Here is a 20,428-nt window from a genome sequence, read left to right as displayed (position 1 = left end):
TGAAGCACAGAAAATAACATGCCCAGCGAATAGAGAAAACTAGCCCTATAGCTAACTAGTCCAGAGGTCTTCAAACTTGGCAGCTTTAAGACTTGTGGACTTCAACTCCCAGAATTCTCCAGCCAGCATAACATAGCAATTCTGGGAGTTGAAGTCCACAAGTCTTAAAGCTGCCAAGTTTGAAGACCTCTGAATTAGCCAAAGGTTTTTGTGTGCCTCAAAATCCCCCTCCATTCCTGGCTCGCAAAAAAAATTGGGGGTTGAAGTCCACAAGTCTTAAAGCTGCCAAGTTTGAAGACCTCTGAATTAGCCAAAGGTTTTTGTGCGCCTCAAAATCCACCTCCATTCCTGGCTCGCAAAAAATAAATAATAATAAAAAAAAGAGATATGTCGGAAAAGGTTAAAAGGGAGGAAAAAAGCTAAATTTACTCGGAGGAGGAGGAAGGGGGCAGACAGTGGATACGTTGCCTAAGAGTCCCGAAGGCAATAAATCCTGAATTTGAGTGTATAAGGGGGGGAAAGAGCTGAGAGGGGGGCCGGAAAAAACAAAACAGGTGCCCTGGCAGGAAATTCAGCGTCGGTTCTTGGCGGCCGCCAAGGACTTTTTGAGAGGTCAGAGTCCAGAGAAAGCCAAAGGGCGAGAGAGAGAGAAAAAAAAAGAGGCCGAGTCAGGCCCTCAAGAGCAGCCGGTCTTCGGCTCTCAATTAGCCGGGAAGCGGTAGGGAGGCTTTGTAGACACGGCCATGCCGGCTGAGGTGGGTTGTGAGGCGTTGAACCCTTTTTAATTCTGCGCCGTTCCCTCACACAGCTTAACCCGGTGGCTGAGGCGGCCTCCATGAAGGCCGCCGGTGGCTGAGGCGGCCGACCTAACTATGGAGCACGTTGGAGGGGGGGGAGAAAAGAAAAGGGAGCCCCCCCCTTAGGTCTCCTCCGGGAGGGAGACAAAATGGAGCGGGCCGAGAGCGAAAAGCCGGCCTTGTGTGTGGGGGGAGGGGGTGGATAGAGTTCCACGCGGCCTTTCCCGGGCCTCCTCCTCCTCCTCCTTCTCCGGCCTGGGCTCCCACGTGGTGCTGAGGCGAGGCCTGGCAGGAGGGAGGGAGCAATGGCGGCCAAAATTCCCGGCAAGGCGCGACGCGGTGAAGGGAGAGAGAGAGAAGGAGAGGAGCCTGGCGGAGGGGGCGGGGCTTAGATTGGTCTCCGCCCCGTCGTCGTCGTCTCTCTCTCTCTCTCTCTCTCTCTCTCTTTCTCCCCCCCCCCCACTACTACTACCACCCGCGCCTCGGCCTATACTCTTCGCGCGCCCACTCCGGGCGCTCTCTCTCTCCCCCGCCCCCCCCGCCCCCCCCACTCCGCCCCGCGCGGGGTTACCTTTCAGTCGCCTTCAGTCCGGGGAGCGAGGCCCAACGCAGCCGCAGCGAAGCCCAGCACGACCATTTCCGGAGCCGCTCCGAGGGGAGGGGCGGGGCCGGGAGGGGAGGAGGGACGGTCACGGGGCGAGGGCCATGAGTGAAAGAAGGGGGGGGGTTAAAAGGGGGCGGGGCTTGCCTGAAGCCTCGCTCGGGAGGAGGAGGAGGAGGTGAAAGGATGTTGGAGGGGGGGGGAAAGGAGGCCCTCGTCACGTGACCCGCGCCATGCTTTTTTTTTTTTTTTACCCTCTTCCCCCTTAACGCGGCCTCGAGGAGAGAAGAAAGGGCGCCCCGGCCGGGTCAGCTGATCGCTCTCGGCCAGCCGACAAGGCGCCTCGGTCATGTGACCGCCCACGAGGAAGAAGGACGTGAGGACCTGCGTCACGTGATGCCCGCCGGCTTCCGGCCGCCTTCTTTTTTTTTTTTTTGTTTTCCGCCACGCTGCCGGTGGTGGCAGGACACGTGTTGGCGTGTGAACGGTTTCTCCCGTTCCCGAGGTGGGGTCTTTGGAGCGGATTTTCAACTGCTTCAAACCCGGTTTGGGGTGGACTGAGTCCCACCCCTCCCCCCCCCCGTGAAGCGGAAGGGCCGACGAGTTTATAAAGCTCTTTTTAAATTAATAATAATATTAATATAGTTTATTCAAGTCAGGTTAAAGTACAAAACACCAAAACATTGCAAAAAAAACACAAAAAAAACCAGACGTTAATCAGCATTTTTTTAAAAAAAGACACTTTTTGAATGTCCAGCTATAAAATTTATTAATCCGGCCACGGAATAGCAGTTTCATGAGGCCATTCATTTCTCAATTCCTTAAGATTAGCCGCCTCCCCCCAGGAAACTGCCTTTTAAAAAATCTTTAACTCTACAGATACATATAAATTGCAATAAAAATAAAAATACAGATGAGTCTTTTCTGAAATGATGACCCAATTAGGAGACTGCCGCCTAAAATGCCAATCCTCTTCCCCCTGCACCTTCTTAAACTGACTTCTTAATTAACCTGCTTTCTGGATTGCCCTAATACAGGAGTCAGCAATCTGCGGCTCTGGAGCTGCATGTGGCTTTCAGTCCTCTGCTGCAGCTCCGTCACTCAAAATATGTGTCACAATTGCCAATGTGTGACACCCGCCAGCACACTTATTTATTGGTTCGATTTATATGCCGCCCTTCTCCGGAGACTCAGGGCGGCTTGCAATGTGTTAAGCAATAGCCTTCATACTTTTGTATATACCTGCTTAGTAGGGCTTTTTGGCCCCCCCTAAGCGGTGTTCTTTTTTATACAAAGTCAGCTTATTGCCCCCACAAACCGGGTCCTCATTTTACCTACCTCGGAAGGATGGAAGACTGAATCAACCTTGAGCCTGGTGAGATTCGAACTTGCAGTAATTGCAGGCAGTGCTACTTTAGTGCTACTTTAACAGCACTTAGTCAGCTGCACCACCAAAGGCTCTTTGGTAATTTATTGAGCTTTTCAACCCCCAGTAGGCCAAGAAAAGAAAAAAGTTTCAGAAGAAAATAGAACATTTGATTCAACTACATATGCTAGTTTTGTGGCCGCTCAAGAAATAGTCAGGCAGGGGAAAGGTTTTGTGGCTCCTGGTGTTTTCTATGGGAAACGGGTCCAAATGGCTCTTTGAGTGTTTAAGGTTGCAGACCCCTGCCCTAATACAATGTTTCTCAACCCTTCGTGGTTTTAAAATTTGCCGACTTCAAATCCCAGAATTTCCCCCCCGAGTTGAAGTCTGCAGATCTTTCAGCGGGCAAGATTGAGAAACACTATTGATACCTTGAGCCCCTAACTGAATGAACCTGGTTTGCATAACTTAACTAAGCCACATTGGTTGACTGTTAAATGTGTGAATGTCATTTCCTGAGTAGTTTAGTTAATCATGAGTAGACAGGTCTATTTTGAGGCTTTTAATTTTCCATACATGACCCAGAATCATTACTCTGAGATGAGTAGCTCTAGAAATCATTTAAATCGACCAAGAAAAATATCTGCAACTTCGTTCTGTTACCGAGAAAGAGGAAATTAAGTTTTACTTTGTTCCCTGCCTATTGGCCTGCCTTCTAGAGCCGTGATGACAAACCTTTTTGGCATCGAATGCCGAAAAGGGAGGGCCGCGACCAGGAAGAGGAGCTGCCCAGGGGGCATGTGGCGCACTGGATATGGTACTACTGGTTTCCAGTGCACGGATGCATGCCTGCCAGCAAGCCTTTTGGAGTAAGGCTTGGAGATGATTGGCCCCTCCCATAAGACGTAAAGGTGGAGCAAAGGGACATGAGCCTTTGCAGGAAGCAACTTTGTTTGTTCTGGTCAGTTTAAATTCTGAAGCTCCGTTTTGACTCTGTGCTCCGTGTGGCCTAGCAAAGCTAATTGCCAATTAGATCTTTGGCAGCATGTCAAGGGAGATAAAGGTGGGTGTTTATCAGCCTTATCCCGAAGGACTGTGGCAGACTTCTGTTGCACTCTTTACAAACTATTTGTGACTCATCACGGGCTGTGAATGAACATAATTCACAGCCATTGAAATAAAAAGAGGGTTTTTGGGACTAATTGTGTGCTTTTTACTGTCTCAGAAAGCTTAGGTCAGAACATACTGGTTGACAATTTTGTTTCTGGGTGCAATTCAAGATGCTGGATATCACCTTTAAAGCCCTACATAGTTTAGGGCCAGGTTATTTGAAGGACTGCCTCTCCCACGTTACGTCGACCTGGTTCACTACGACAGGAAGGCAGGGTAAGTTGTGGGTCCCATCTTTTTGGCATTTACATTTGGTGGGTCCACAAAAAGAGGGCCTTCTCAGTGGTGGCTCAAAAATCTGAAATCTGGCTATACAGCAGAAGGTTAATGTTTATTATTTTGGTTCGTCGCACAGTCAGCCAGATGTTCAGATTGGATTTCGCATTTTTGTCCACCTATCGAGTCCTTCCCAAGGACCTGAGATAAGCAGACGTGAATGTTTGGTGGTGTTACAGATATTGTCACAGGATGTAAACTTGCTGTTACAAGCAAAGCTGCCTTTTGTTATCGTTACTACAGTACATTTATTTGCCACTCATCGAGGCAACTCTGAGAGGCTTAGTAGGCCCCACGTTGGGAACCACTGGTCCAATCAAACGAAGCTTTAAAAAAAAAAAAAATTCATCTTATAGCAAGATGGCCATTTCAAGCTCCAGGTACTACAAAGACTAAAGGCAACCCCAACTCAAAGGGCTTAAGGCCCAACTCCTTCAAGTTTTACTTTTTCCCAACCCTGCAGCCAAAATAAAAGAGCTCCCATCCTATTTTCTCCCTTAAATAAAAAGAAGCCAGCCTTATTCTGAAGACAGTTTATTTTTCTTCGACAATTTATGTAACAAAACAAAACAGAGAGAGAGAATGGTCCCCCCCCCCCCCACTGCAACCCACATCCCAACCCCCAGGCAACTCAGACGTCATAGTTAGGGTTCTTGCGCAGGATTACAAAGCCTTCCAGGATAGGTGTGACAGGTATGTGCTCTTCCGTGGCCAGCTCTGCCCGCTCGCCGTGTGCCAGCAGCACTGGGGTTGTGTGAGTCTGGAAGCCGGTGATCGTTTTTGGCTTCCCAGCTTGACCTACCACATCCACCGCCTGTAGGAGGAGGCCAGGCATTAGTAGGGGCAAAACATTCCGACAACCACCATCCAAGTTCAAAACCAAGGTCCCCGCAACAGGCACAAAATACTGAAGTGGTCCAGGATCCCCAAGTATCCTCGGGACCCTCTCCACCCCTGGCCGGTTGCTCTTTTTGAGACCACTTACCTGCCCCACTCTCACCGACACTGGCAGTGGGCGCAGCTCCTCATCAAAAGTCACAAGCATGCGTGGCTGCATGGCAGCCACAAGGCCGTAGAGAACGTAGTGGGACTTCCCAAGGATGACTAGAAGAGAAAGGAGGACAAGGGACAACGTTTGAGGAGACTGGACCAAAACTGGAGGCGCTTTCCCCCTACTGCTATCCTGTTCATTTGGCAGTAGCGTAATGCGGTTTATGTGATGCGCCTGGGCTGCAAAAAACAAGTTTTCAAATCCACATTTCGCTTGGGCGTATTTCGGTTAATTATTTTATCCATAAATTGAGTCCACCTCACAAAATTGCTGTTGTTGAGGTTAAATTAGGGATGACCCACTCTGAAATCCACCCTGAGCTCCCAGGGGAAAGAAGGATATAAATGCAATAAATGTCACTGGACAACACCTCACATCTCCCTTAGATACGATGCCATAAACATAGATGGTTTCAGCCGCACACAGTTCCCAGGAAGGGACATGCAAGTAAAAGAGAGGCTGATCTCTCGGATGCTTTGCATTTTGCCAAGAAGTGTTTTTCCCGTCTGGCGCAAAGCAAGGGGGCTGTAACCAAGTATCTCTAACCAAGCCCTAACCGTAAAACAGGATACGGCTCAAACGTACAGAAGGAGTCATCTTAAAATACGGGAACTACTTAAGATCAACTAACAATAGGCTCTCCGGGTTCTCAAGTTAGGATTCTTGCCTGGCTATTCAAACAACCAACCAAGGATGTTTTTCAGAGGCAGGGACAGAGGGGGAGCGAAAAGTGCTATTGGTTGTTCCCAGGGGTGGGATTCAGCCGGTTTGGACCAGTTCAGGCGAACCGGATGCTAATTTTACATCTGGTTCGCCAAACCGGTAGTTGCAAGGACTGGCTGGCCCTGCCCATCCTGCCCCACCTCTCCCAGGAGTCTCCACGCAGCCCGTTTTGGATGCCAGGTAAGTGCAAGGCCCGTGCGGAGGATCTGGGAGGGCGAAAAACAGGCCTCCCAGAAGTTCCAGAAGTTCCAGAAGTCTAGAAATGGGCCCATTTCCAGCCTCTGGAGCCTGGGGGAGGCTGTTTTCGCTCTCCCGGAGACTTGAGGAAAGCCTCCAGAGCCTGGGGAGGGCGAAAAACAGGCTTCCCGGAAGTGCAGAAACAAGCCCATTTCTGGCCTCCGGAGAAGCTCCGAAGCCCGGGGGAGGACGTTTTCGCCCTCCTGGAGGCGTGAAGAAAGGCGAAAACAATCCCCCCACCCCCGGTGTGGTGCAGGGGGCTGAATAGGCTATGGCCACTATGGCCACACCCATCCAGCAACCGGGCAGAGAACCAGTTGCTAAAATTTTTGAATCCCACCCTTAATTGTTCCTCTCAACCTCCCCAAGTGGCTAGTTCAATGAAGCAAGGCAGCCCTTTGCCTTGGGGGAACTAGGGAAAAAGTGTTCCAGAACTGGCAACAAGACGTTCTCTAGGGTTGGCAGCCGCATTAACAGACCATTGCAACTGCGATTGTAAATATGGACCTCGAGCCATTTTGCCAAAGCTTTCCTACCTGCCTACAATGGGAGGGAGACTTTTAACAAGGGTGCCTGCTTTTATCCGCAAGCGATCAGAAACTCCAAAACAAGGGTACTTACTGTTACGCACATCCAGGAAAGAGACCAGAACGGTCAAGAGGCCAGCCACAGCAACCTGGCTCATGAGTTGCCGGTCACTGTGATAAGGACAGAGGGTAAGCGTTCCTTTCCCAAGATGGGTCAGACCCTGCGCAGCAAAATGAAAAGAGGTTGGTAAAACATCCTCCCAAACGTGACTCTAGCAACGGCTTGTCATCACTAACCCCACAGGCACTGAACAAGCCAAGAGGCTGGCCGCCCTAAGAGTCAGGGGAGAAGCTGCGCCAGTTGCTCCCCACCCGTGAGATTTTAGGTTTCCTTCCACAGTTGTCAGTTAAGTACTCCACTGTACCAATTAATGGTTAATAGAGGTGGTTTTGAATTGCCTTGGACAGTGCTTCATTGAAACGTAAGATGATACGGCAGGAACTTAGGGAACAAGGTATAGAAATAGATTGGTGGCTCTACCTACAAATACAAACTAGATACAATAAAGATAGTGAGGAAGGAGGAATCGAAATAAATCCCAATCGGCTAGACAAATTATTAGGAGCTAAAGATGGAAACTTGATTTCAAAGATGTATAAATACTTATTAGAATTCGACCTGGCAGAAAATCTAGTCAAAGGACAGATGATAGCCTGGGCAAGGAATATTGGTAAAAACATACAATTGGAAGAATGGGAAAGGGTATGGGAAACCAACTACAGAATAACAAAATCGGTAGCATATAAGGAGAACCACTACAAGATGTGGTACAGATGGTATCTAGCCCCTGCAAGATTGGCGAGGATGTATGCAAATCTTAACCCAACGTGTTCGAAATGTAAGCAAGCACAGGGAACCTTCTTTCATGTCTGGTGGCTTTGCCCCAAAATTAAGAAATATTGGATAAAAATAAAAATTTGGATATCAGAAATAATTGCGGAAGATATTGAGCTAGAACCAGAAATCTTTTTGTTAGGAATGCTTAAACAAAACATTAGAAAAGAAAAAAAGTACCTAATATTACATATAATCACGGCGGCTAGGTTAGCCCTAGCACAAGTCTGGAAAACAGATCAATTGCCAACGGAGCAGCAAATAATTCAAAAAAATTATACATGTGCAGAAATGGATAGACTAACGTTGAAATTGAAAGATAAGACTCACAGTACTTTAAGGTATGGGATAGTTGGTATGAGTGGATGAACCAATGGAAAAGAAGGTAAAGTTAAAATTTAGTAAGAAATTAAAAATAATAATTATACACCGTCATTAAGATAAAAAAGGAAATATGTCACTGTGTATATTTGTACTTATATATACCACATATACTTTGTTTGTTATGATTAGGGTTTGTTCTAACCACTACATCACTACTGGTTGGAGTTCTCTCCCATCAGGTTTCCCAGATCCTTTTCTCGACAAAGAACGAAGCGAGGAGATTACAACATCTCTGCTTCCCCAGAACAACCCAAGAGTAAATCCTCTTTCTACCTCAGGATCTTCTGATCCCCCCTCTTTTTTTTTTCCCTATGCATCTCCCATCCTGAGATCTATTAACCGGGACTATAAGCGCAGCCTGATTCATTGCAAGATCTCTGGATGGAAAACTCAGAGGACATAGCACAGCTAAATAGTTTTAGAACAAATGCGCCAGTTCCTTTTCATCACAGCAGAAGTACATCAAATTAAAAATGAAGTCTAAGCTTTATCAGCTGGAGAAGCAGATTTGCAAAACATTGCTAACAGTATGTCCCAAAGGTGCTTTTTCAAGAGGCAACCGGACTCTCTTATTTTTTCTTTGAAGACATTTCACTTCTCATCCAAAAAGCTTCTTCAGCTCTGACTGGATGGTGGGGAATGGAAGGATTTATACTCCTTGCAGACAGCCGGTCATTTGCATCCTTTTAGAGAGTCCTTGAGGCCACTTAAGAGGTTTATCTGTGTCCTCAGAGGTCACCTGAGTGGTGCAAATGGGCATGGAGCCTTCTTGGCTGCAGGATGTTTTTTTCTGCCCTGTGTCCCTTCACTTTTGAGAACAGAAGCAGGCTGTTGGGGACGAGTCTGTGTTGTCTGCATCTCAAACTGAAGTGCTAATGGTTCCTCTAGCCTGCAATTTTTCTGGAAATCCAATCAAAGAAAAAACAAGGAAGTCCAGTTGCCTCTTGGAAAAAAAAGCATCTTTGGAAAACCATGACCTGGATGACTGAGAATCTCCATAGGCATTGCTAACAGTGGTCTGCTGTGTGGGTCTCAGGCGTGAGCCAAGTTAAGTCTCTCAGGTGTGATTAAATGGTTAAGCTATGCTGTGCTTTGCACCACAGAGGAATCCTGAATATTCGCCATAGCCAAATAATAAATATGCTCATTCCTCTGGATGTTTCACCTACGCTTAATGATGTCCCCAAGCCAGTGGTGGGTTGCTCCCGGTTCGGTCCAGTTCTTGCGAACCGGTAGTAACGATGGGAAGCTCCGCCCACCCGCCTGGACGTCATCATGAATACTCTGTGCGCGCGCTCCCATTGCAAACCAGTAGCGGAGGTAAGTAGAACCCACCCCTGCCCCAAGCTGTTTATTGGGGCAGAGGTTAGACTTTACCATTACCTGAGCCAATCGCACCATGAAAAGGTTATTGGGATCCTTAGCGTGATATTGTGCCAGCTGTCTCAGCATTGCAGCCAGGCGAGCGTTGTTGGTACCTATGGAGAGAGACAGATAGGGTCAGGCAAGCCAAAAAAGAAAAGAAAAGAAAAGAAAATACTTGTGGAGGAAAAACAAGGAAGGATGCCACAAAACTTGTGTAAGTAAACCTGTTGAGAGGAGAAGCCGTCAGAAATATTCCAGAAACTTTCAAGCTTGATTATTTGGTTTTTAATCATGCTAAATGGAGAATAATCACTGAACAAATCGATCAGGTGTTTATGTGGCTTTTTTTTTTTAACCGCGCATGACCTCTATGAAAAAATTCCAAGACTACTGTATGCACAAGAATGGAAGGACATTTCGATTCCCACCATGGTGGATGGAGCTGGTAGAGATGGCTAAATTGTCTGTTTTGATTGAACAATATAAGTACTTTTGTTGCTACGTGGAGGCCACTTCCGGACTTTGTGCTTGAGGTGGGGGAAAAAAATGAAACTTTGATTTTGGGTTTTAATGATTAGATTGATTTGTTGTTATAGAAACGGCTGGTTTATATCATTTTGGAAAAGTAAAAAAGTTGAGGTTCGACGTTATTGCTTTATTCTACTGCAACAGAGGGAGTCGAAAGTCGACGCTTTTTTAAAATTTTCTCTCTCTTCCTCCTCTCACTTTCCTTTTCCCTTTCTCCTTCCCATTATGTCAGGTTTTCGTTATTTTATTCTATAATCTAATAAAAAATGTTTTTTTAAAAAAACTTCCAGGTTCTACGGCAACAACTTTAGACAGTGCTAGGAAAAGCTTTTAATGCTCAGAGAGACCAGGCCTACAAGAACAATAACTAAACAATTTGAAATGGCCTGGGTAGCTTTCTACACCACAAATCCCTAAGTCTCTAAATGCCCCCAAAGCTCTGTTTTTGCTAGATTACCACCATTCTAGAAGAGCCCGAAAAGGAAAGGAGCTAGAAACCAACCCAAGTTGGATTCCTGTTTCAAATCTACTCTCAAATATTGCTGCATATCTAGCCAAGTTCTCCACAAGTTCAGTAGTTCTTGTTCCTTGTTGCCCCTCTTCCCTTCTCACTCACTGCCTTTTCCTGAAAATGCCCCGCTCTGGGTACATTACTTTTTATGTCAGCTGGCTCTCTGGAATATATTTAAATCAGATAATCCTCGAATTACGATGGTTAACTGAGCCTGCAATTTCGGTTGTAGTCATGACGGTAATAAAGCAAGTCACTGGGTGACACCATGCCCGATTTTATGACCGTTTTGGAGGCGGTTGTTCAGCAAATGCTGCATTGTTAGCTGTGGAGTGTTTTTTTTGCCAGAAATTGGAAGTACATGACGGTTTCCAGCAAAAACACAGAAATTGTGATCGTGACCACGGAAGGCTGCAAATGGCTGTAAATGCAAGACAGACAGATATATGACTGTGAGGAAGCAGATGTTTTAGTTCAAATCTAGATTGCAAGTAGCTTTCTCAGGGTCCCTTGTAAGTTTGAATGGTCACGAAGCAACTGGTCATAAATCGAGGACAATCTGTAATGCCAGTTGTAGGTATCTCCAAGCAATCTCCAAGCACCAAAAATACATTAAGGCAGAAGCTTGCCCACCCCAAAGATAAAATGCCCAGACACAAACTGAGCAATGTGGGATATGCACTACAATGAAGTGAGACATGTGCAGATCTGTGCATTGGGGAAACAAAACAACCACTTCATAAACGCATGGCACAACATAGGAGACCAAACCCATCAGGACAAGATTCAGCAGTCTGTATTTAAAAGACAAAGGCCAGTCTTTTGAAGACAGCAAAGTCCACATTTTGGACAGAGAGGACCGCTGGTTTGAAAGAGGTCATTTAGGTCAAAATTGAACAGCCCTCTCTCAACAGAAGGTGAGAGAGGGATACAACATCATCTATCTCCAGTCTACAACATAGTCCTTTCAGCAGTTCCAGGAAGGCTCTGTCAGCCCTGGTGTGCCTGGAGGCCCAGGGCTGTCATTCTGGCGGGGAATGGAGAAGCGGGAATGCCTCTCTCAGTGAGCGTAATGCCCATCACAAGCTACACCCATCGGACCACCAGATCCACGCCAAAACCGACAGCTGGATGGGCGAGGAAAAACCAGACACAGCCGACCCGCTGTGAGGCGGCCACACGGCTGAGAAGAGGGTGGACACCTGCGCGCTGTGTGTGGCTGGTGTTTGAACTCTGCTAGATTCCCTACTTGCTTTCGACTGACCTGGATTGTGGAAGACTGAGGGGTGGGGCGGGCGCGTGGGTGGCTGGGCAGGGCTAGGGAAATGTTTAAACAGTGGGGAAATATAAATTAAAGCAAAAAAAAACAAATTTACGGAACCGCCTGCTGCCGCAAACAGCCTCCCACCGGCCAGTACGCTCTCACAGAGAGGGACTCCTCCGGATGCCGTCAGCCAAACAATGTCGGCTGGCGGCCCCCAGGGGGAGAGCCTTCTCTGTGGGGGCACCTACTATCTGGAACGAGCTCCCCCCGGAGATACGGAGGATCCTGGATCTACGCACCTTCCGCCGCGTTCTTAAAACCTTTTTATTTCACCAGGCTGGTCTGGCCTAACCTTTCCCATTCTTTTTTAATGTAAATTTTAATTTGTTCTTAACCTGGGGTTTTAAATTTGTCTTGAGCTAAATTGATTTAATTCAATTTTATTTATTTCTTAATTTTTGTATTTTACGTGTTTTATTCTGTGCCTGTTCACCGCCCTGAGTCCTTCAGGAGTAGGGCGGTATACAAATTAAATAAAATGAAAAAAACTGGGTGATCCTGACTTTTTATTTCAATTGATGAACGTCAATTAGTGCCGGGTGTTCATGAGGGAAATAAACCATTACAATTCAAGACTCTGTTCTTTGGTGTTTTTCCTCACGCTTTAGACCGGAATCTGACAAGGCTCCACACCCATTTGCACTACTCAGGTGACCCTGAGGACACAGATCAACTTCCAGGTGGCCTCAGTGACTTGCTAAAAGAATGCAAATGACCACCTGTCTGCAAGCAGTATAAATCCTTCCATTTCCCACTATCCTGAAGAAGCTTCTTGGATCAGAAGCGAAACGTCTTCAAAAGAAAAAACAGGAAGGTCCAGTTGCCTCTTGAAAAGAAACACCTTTGAGACAACCATCATCTGGATAGACATTAAGCACCAGTAATGCCCTCCCCTCACCAATACCCTGGACAGGCTTACCGCTGCCCACCATGCCCATGGCGAAGATAGAATTGTAGGACACCTCGGGGTCAGCATCGTGGGAAAACTTGCTGAGAGTGTCAAGGATGTTGAGGCGAGGGTTGGACACAGAAATGAGAGCCAGAGCTAACGGAACAGCTCGTCGAAGAGTCGGTTCCCCATATCGTAGCTGAAAAAAAAGAGGACCATTAAAGCATCAGGGTCTTTTGCTGCAGACCATTGTGGTCTCTAATCCTACCACGGCAACACACCATGGACAAAAATAAGCTCTTTGATCACAACTGCGTAGAGAAGAACAAAAACCGAAGTGTCCCCAGAGACCATCTGCCACTTACTGGAGTAACGGGAAGATGCTTTTTCAAAAGGCAACTGGATTTTAGTTCTGAACTGAAGAAGCTTCTTGGATGAGAAGCGAAACGCCTTCAAGGAAAAATAAAGAAAGTCCAGTTGCGTTTTGAAAAAGCACTTTTGGGACAAACCATGTCTTGGATGATTGAGGAATCTCCATGGGCATTTAACTAAATTCACATTTCCTGGAGAACATGCAATGGTTTCGCAGAGGGTAGATTGCAACCCCCATCCAGGTTATCAACTGTAAAAGTAAAGGTTGAAATTGGCTATTTTAAAGTTTATCCATGTTTTTTTTTTTTTTAATTTGATTTATATGCCGCCCTTCTCCGGAGACTCAGGGCGGCTTACAGTGTGTTAAGCAATAGCCTTCATACTTTTGTATATTTATACAAAGTCAGCTTATTGCCCCCACAAACTGGGTCCTCAATTTACCTACCTTAGAAAGGATGGAAGGCTGAGTCAACCTTGAGCCTGGTGAGATTCGAACTTACAGTAATTGCAGACAGCTGGTGTTAATCACAACGCTATCAGTCTGCTGAGCCACCAGGCCCCTCAATGATGTTGTTTGTATCTTTACAACTTATATTGTTTTTATTGTTTCCTAGTATGATTTGATTGCTTATTAGTATCCTATGACTATCACGAAGTGCTGTATCTTATGATTCTTGACGAATATATTTTATTTTTTCTTTTATGTACAGTGAGAGCCTATGCACCAAAGACAAATTCCTTGTGTGTCCAATCACACTTGGCCAGTGAAGAATTTTGTTCTGTTCTGTTGTTCTGTTCTATTCTATTCTATTCTATTCTATTCTATTCTATTCTATTCTATTCTATTCTATTCTATTCTATTCTATTCATATGTTTACATTTTCAGATTGGCACGATTTTGGTCCTAAATTCACATAAAACTGGTCTTTTCTTTATCTTCTCTGTCATCATCTTCCTCAACATTTGTGTACATATGTAACTTGTGGATTGTATACCACAACCTTACTTCTACAAATGCCTATACAGAATAAATTTGTTGAGGGAAATTCAATTTCCCTACTCATTTTGGAAGGAAAATATAGTGCAATAATTTTTAGCGCCTTTCACACAGGATTATGTCGTCATATGACTTGTGCACATAACATCACAGAAGCAAATAGTATTGATAGTGACCAGAATTTGGTGGGAGACAGCACTAAAAAAAAGAGAGAGAGAGAGATTTTAAAGAGCAACGAGATTCTCGGTTGGATTTCATGCAAAGGATTATCATGGCTACTCTTTAAATTGGTTGTGTGGCCGCTGTGGAGAGGGCTCTCAAGGGCATTCAAATTTGATTAATAAAACAAAATATAAAATTGTGGCTCATCCTTATTTCCTTTGCTGATGTTGCCCCCCCTCCCCCCACCGGCCCTTTCATTGTAGAGCAGGTGAAGATCTTCCACCCACCCAAACAATGAGAAGAAAAGATAACACGGCTCAACAAGTAAGAACCTGGTGGCGCAGCAGACTAATAGCCTGTTATTAACATTCAGCTGCCTGCAATTACTGCAAGTTCGAATCTCCCCAGGCTCAAGGTTGACTCAGCCTTCCATCCTTTCTAAGGTAGGTAAATTGAGGACCCAGTTTGTGGGGGCAATAAGCTGACTTTGTATAAAATATACAAAAGTATGAAGGCTATTGCTTAACGCATTGTAAGCCGCCCTGAGTCTCCGGAGAAGGGCGGCATATAAATCAATTTTTTTTAAAAAAAAAAAAAACACAAGTGAAAATCTGGGATTTGCCTGTAATAGACTAGTTGAGGGCTACTTGTACACGGGGCTCAAGGTTGTTAAGATACACATCTCTTATGTGTACGATGGTTTACAGAAACTATACTTCACACGGTCACTAAACGAATGGTTGCAAGTTGAGGTCCACCTGTTATCTTTACTGCCCTCTCCCTTCCCCACGTTCCAGGTCTCTTCAGCCTCCTACTCACCAGGTGACCAAAGGTACGTAGAGCCATCTCTGCCCCGATCTCCTCGCCCATAGCTATGAGCGCAATCCCCAGCACCGCCACACCCTGCAGCAGGAGAGACCACGTGTGAAACCACAGGACATATCATAACATCGCTAAATATAGGATTTTTTTATAAAAAAAACTGGAGAATAAATGTGCTGGCCCAGCTGCTCAAGGCAAGACAGACAAAGCTTCAAATCAGGTTGCCTTGTAAAAGGAGAGTGGGGGAAGAGAAGCAGGTTTACTGAATTGAGTGTAAGTAAACACTCAGCTTGCTAACAATCCATGACATCCCTCGGTTTTAACCAGGGTTCTGTTTATTACGTAACTCCCAACGCACAAGTGTCCAATTTGGGAACAATTTCCTCTTCTTACAGTTTGATAGGTAAAGCCAAATGAATTTTAACTGCTTCAGACAAGAGGGTTGCGGAGTGTTTCTACCGACACCTGAATGAGGTTTCAGTATCTCATTTTGTCTGTCTGCTCTCCTGATAAAACTGGCAGAAAAAGAAACTATGAATGCAAGACAAGACAAAAACAGTAATTGAACAGCAGCACCCCATTTTCCATATTATTTTGGAATGCCTGTACACATTTGGGCTTATGGATTAAAAATCAGAAGACAGCAATTACATTTTTGTGCTGTTAACTGAACACATCATCACCTGTTAGTGTCTATTCGTCTGGTAAAGGTAAAGGTTCCCCCACACATACATGCTAGTTGTTCCTGACTCTAGGGGGCGATGCTCATCTCCGTGTCAAAGCCGAAGAGCCAGCACTGTCCAAAGACGTCTCCGTGGTCACGTGGCCGGTATAACTAAACGCCGAAGGCGCACAGAACGCTGTTACCTTCCCACCAAAGGTGGTCCGTATTTTTCTACTTGCATTTTTTATGTGCTTTCAAATTGCTAGGTTGGCAGAAGCTGGGACAAATAACGGGAGCTCACCCCGTTATGCGGCACTAGGGATTCGAACTACAGAACTGCCGACCTTTCGATCGACAAGCTCAGCGTCTTAGCCACTGAGCCACCGCGTCCCTTATCTCAAAAGACAAAGTACAAAAAATGGACAGAAGCCATCACCTGGTGAGCGCCCATGTCAGCCGCATTATCTTTCTTCTCTTTGTCTTTTTTCTCCTTCTTCTCTTTCTCCTCCTCCTTCTCTTTGGAATCAAAATGCTCGCTGCAGATATGAAGAAGCTGCTGAACCTTCAACACATTCCCAGATCCTGTGGGGACACCACAAACGTGTGACTGAATTCACATAGCCTGCGTCAACAGCATTATGTTTTCTGGGTTACACTACGAAAAATCCTAACAAAATAAACATGCAAATTCAGGGTGCTAGACCTTCGCCTGAGTTTGCTTTGTGTTGTGTGAATGCAGACCAGGAATGAAAAGGACAGGAATCTCCCAACCTCCCATTCCCACACCAGACTGACCTGCATAGGCGCAGATGTCCACGAGGGTGTTGGCAAAGCTACGGAAAGGTTCAGACACAACCTGCAGGGCAGCCAGGATTGCTTCAATGGCCTCACCCTTTCCTGTGAAAATTGGGAGCAAAAATACTTCAGCATCCACTCAAGTGACTGATGTTACATCGAGACCGTCTAAAAAGAACTACTACATCCATTGCCCAGCCCAGGTCAATCCAGGTAATCCTCGACATATGACCACAATGGAGCCCGAAATGTTCATTCCTAAGCAAGACAGTTTAGTGAGCCTTGCACCACTTTGGGGGCCTTTTTTTGCCATGGTCGTTAAGCAAAACACTACAGTTGTTAAGCAAATTATGCAGTCGTTAAACGAATCTGTCTTCCCCCACTGATCTGGCTTGTTGGAAGCTCCCCAAGAATCTTTCGAATGACAATCCCTGAACTCAGGATGCTATAACTATTGTAAAGACACACCGGTTGCCAAAGTTTGATCACAAGATTAAATTTATGGGATGTTGCAACGCCCATAAGTGGGAAAACTGGTCGTACGTCGCAACTGCTGTTGTAACTTTGAACGGTCATTAAACGAATGGTTGTACGTCGAGGAGTACCTGTAAAATCAGCGAACAGCCTCATGAGAACATACAGGCTTGATCTTTCTGTTAGACTACACTCTCTCTCTCTCTCTCTCTCTCTCTCTCTCTCTCCTCTCCCTCCCTATATTTAGAAAAGAACAGATTCTTCATCTAATGAGCTCTAAAGTCACCAATTTCAAAGATCCGGTTCTAAGCACACCTGTTTATGCTTCAAAGAACTGTGGGAAGCAGGTCACAATGTCTCTGCTTTATTTTTTGCTACTTGTGCATCGAGCCCGTATACAAAAACTCTTTTGTTTTTCAAGTCAATCAAGGAACTGAGGATAGGAACTAAAAAGCACGGGGCATATTTGCGAAAAACAGAGCGTCCTCATGAAATAGCTCACTGATAGTTCTGATCCCAAGCGAAGTGTTGTGTCTTAATGCAGGGGTGTGTGTGTGTGTGTGACGAAAACGATACAATGCTGTTGGAATAAGGCAACTAAAGGCTCTCCTTATATTGGGGGAGGATTTCTCGTGGGTCTTCTGCTCCTGTCTTCCATTCCCCCCCCCCAAAAAATAGATAGCTCTAAGAAAGAAGAGAAGGAGAATGTTTGAAAGCATTTCAGAAAAAGAAAAGTTAAAAAAAAAAAAACCTACGTTGAGGAGCAGAATATTTAAAATTACTGGGCAGGAGGTCATAAATAATTCAGGCACTTGGCCATTGGTTCATATGTATGACGGTTGCAGTGGGGTCACGTGATCAGTTTTTGCGACCGTGTGACAAGCAAAAGTCAATGGGGAAGCCAGGTTCACTTCACAACCGGGTTATAAACTTAACCAGTGCAATGATTCCCTTAACAGCTGTTGCAAGGAGAGTCGTAAAATGGGGCAAAACTCACTTAACAAGTGCTCCGCTGTCAAGAGTTTAGGCAGCTTGACTAATATTATGAGATAAACCCACGAGCAAAACACAGCACAGAGCCTTTTAGATAAGTAACAGTGGTTTTATCTACAGCTAAATATTTACAGACTTATACCTGGTTAAATACCTTTATCATACAGCTACTGATACACAGAGAACAATGAGATACACCAGGAGAGAACATGAGAAGACATGAGGAGAAAGAAACGCCCTCTAATGCCTTCCCTTATATAGGCAGCTTCTTACCCAGCTTCTTAAAGTGGCAGTAACTCTGCTGCCTCATTCCATTGCATCAGCTTCCAGTTGCCTCCGCTTACAACTTCTCATCAGCTTACAGCTATTAACTCTTCATACATACCCTGACATTCACTTAGCAACATAAATTTTGGGCCCAGCAACATATATTTTGGGCCCAATTATGGCCGTAACTCGAGGACTACCTGTACCTATAATTAGCACTCAAGGGCACCTCCCTCTTATGCAGGCCTTTTTTCTGACATACAGGGACCATCCTAGAGAATTCACTTACCCAGATGGTTCAGGCCCAGGCCAAGAGGCAGCCATCTGGCGTAGGTGTCCTTCAGTTCTGTCTCGGACTTCTCCATAATGGTTTGGAGGATGGTGGAGGTGACATCACCGTTGCAAGAGCCCACTGCAATGATTCCGCAGGCCAGGGCTGTCACGCCAGCCACCTGGGGAAAGAATAGAATGGAATAACGGAAGGGACCTTGGAGGTCTTCTCGTCCAACCCCGTTTAGGCAGGAAACCTTATAACATTTCAGACAAATGGTTGTCCAATCTTTTCCAATGGGAAGTTTTTCCAAAGAGAGAGAATCCAGTTCACATCATGACCCTCATAAGAAACCACAGAAGTGGGGGGAAATTTATCAAGCAGAGTTTTGCAAGAAATAGCCTTTTCTTGCAAGTTAGAGCATGGTCTCCAAACATGGTTAACTTTTAAGTCTTCAACTCCCAGAATCTCTCAGCCAGGCCATGCTGGCTTGGGAATTCTGGGAGTTGAAGTCCACACGCTCTGCAATCCATTGCCCTCAAAACATTTTGTGAAAAAGTCCCACTTAAGCAGAGACTCAAGGATCTCCAATTCTGTATCCCCACTCCATACCCACCACAGATCTCTCAGCCAATCTTTAGGGTTTCTTCTCTCTCACCTCCATGCTGGATTTGGAATCCCCCATAACAGGAAGCAGCAAGGTCAGGACATCTTCTCGGTTGGATCCTGCGTAGGCCAGTCCCAGCCTGCCAAGAGAGCACAACGTGGTTTGAAGGATATAGTCTGTGTGTCAACTCGCAAAGCATCCCTGGCCTGCTCTTGAGTTGCCATCGGCAAGGGGATGGGAAAATGGCGAAGCAGCACGGCAGCCAAAAACAAAAGCACATTCCAGAGATATCTCTCTCAAGGCTATCTCCCAGGATTACCCATCGCAGCCGGAGGGGAATGATCTCTACAACCCGCAAAATTGCTCCGTTGTCAAATGTGACTGATGACACACCCTGGAGAGAGGGGGGGAACAGAGTCAAGCCTGGGTCGTAAATTACGTGGGGTCAGAGTTGGCTTCACTTGGACCGTGCCGACATGAAGCTCCTAATAAATAACTGGATTTCTTTTGAATATTGGCTCGAGGCTCATGATTTAATTAGGGCATCCGTCGGAACCCTGACACTGCGCTGCATGAGGAAGAAATAGAAAGACTAGGCAGATTGAGAAAGATCCAGACTGTTGTGGGGGTCATAGGCCAACTCGGTAAACCGCTTAGAGAAGGCCGTGAAGCACTGTGAAGCGGTATATAAGCCTAAGTGCTGTTGCATTTGCTATCCTCACCCAAAGATGGCACCAATGCGCATGGTGTTGCTGTTGTGAAGGATGTAGTCAGAAAGCAGCGCAAGGGCTGGGTCGCATTCGTTCCTCACGCCAGAGTTCACGATGCCACAAGCCAGGAGAGCCCCTGACTGGAGGAAAGACAAGAAAGGAAAACACGGTCCAGAATACAGGATACAATAAGAGATATATCTAAATGATTAATATGTACAAATAATATTACCATTATTATTATATGTACAACATAAATTGACCCAGACGATACACTGTTTACAAAGCACTTGTTGTGGCTCCGTTGCCTGAGCCTGGGCTATCGACAGATGCAGACTGAGAGTGAGGGAGAGGAGTTGGCAAGGCCTCCCTCTCCAGGACCCTCCTCTCTGGCAATGCCTCCGGAGGACACCGAAGGCCAAGAGATAGGCCCAGAGCCAAGCACGTCCCCGCAGCCACAAGTGGACAGCGACGAAGGAGATAAGTGCTGGCTGGATCCTCGACAGCGGCGCAGGGAGAAGTGTGCGCAGCAGAGGGGAAGGCGTGCCAGAGATTAGCTGAGTCATTGGACTACACCCCACAGGGTATAAATGTGGGTGTGGTGGCCGGTTCAGTTTGTGACGAGCAAAAACTAGAAATAATCCATGATC

General features: G+C 46.0%; 2 protein-coding genes across 27 annotated transcripts in view; both read right to left on the bottom strand.

Annotated features, from left to right (window-relative positions):
* Positions 1 to 1,760, bottom strand: part of EIF4G1 (eukaryotic translation initiation factor 4 gamma 1) — a 147,296-nt gene extending 145,536 nt beyond the window's left edge. For 19 of the 26 annotated variants that reach the window (XM_087872440.1, XM_087872446.1, XM_087872443.1 and 16 more), the window contains exon 1: positions 1,369 to 1,755. The gene's annotated coding sequence lies outside the window, so the exon portion shown is untranslated. Of the gene's footprint in view, positions 1 to 1,368 lie in introns of all 26 variants that reach the window. The other 7 variants (XM_087872449.1, XM_087872457.1, XM_087872452.1 and 4 more) reach the window with 3 other exon arrangements.
* A 2,968-nt stretch (positions 1,761 to 4,728) lies between these two features.
* The window catches only part of PSMD2 (proteasome 26S subunit ubiquitin receptor, non-ATPase 2), a 36,730-nt gene continuing 21,030 nt past the window's right edge, over positions 4,729 to 20,428 (bottom strand). Inside the window, exons 11-21 of the mRNA XM_087872439.1 lie at positions 19,791 to 19,918; positions 19,120 to 19,207; positions 18,480 to 18,642; positions 16,457 to 16,558; positions 16,098 to 16,243; positions 14,995 to 15,078; positions 12,675 to 12,843; positions 9,411 to 9,505; positions 6,843 to 6,969; positions 5,196 to 5,314; positions 4,729 to 5,024 (exon numbers count right to left, since the gene is read on the bottom strand). Coding sequence (XP_087728565.1) covers positions 4,842 to 5,024; positions 5,196 to 5,314; positions 6,843 to 6,969; positions 9,411 to 9,505; positions 12,675 to 12,843; positions 14,995 to 15,078; positions 16,098 to 16,243; positions 16,457 to 16,558; positions 18,480 to 18,642; positions 19,120 to 19,207; positions 19,791 to 19,918 — 1,404 coding nt within the window. The 3' untranslated portion in view covers positions 4,729 to 4,841. The remainder of the gene's footprint in view (positions 5,025 to 5,195; positions 5,315 to 6,842; positions 6,970 to 9,410; positions 9,506 to 12,674; positions 12,844 to 14,994; positions 15,079 to 16,097; positions 16,244 to 16,456; positions 16,559 to 18,479; positions 18,643 to 19,119; positions 19,208 to 19,790; positions 19,919 to 20,428) is intronic.

This window comes from Pantherophis guttatus, chromosome 6 (assembly GCF_059756535.1).
Source record: "Pantherophis guttatus breed Tessera chromosome 6, ASM5975653v1, whole genome shotgun sequence".
Classification (NCBI taxonomy): Eukaryota; Metazoa; Chordata; class Lepidosauria; order Squamata; family Colubridae; genus Pantherophis; species Pantherophis guttatus.
The sequence above is the reverse complement of the archived record's forward strand: the minus strand, read 5'-3'. Positions and strand labels throughout refer to the sequence as shown.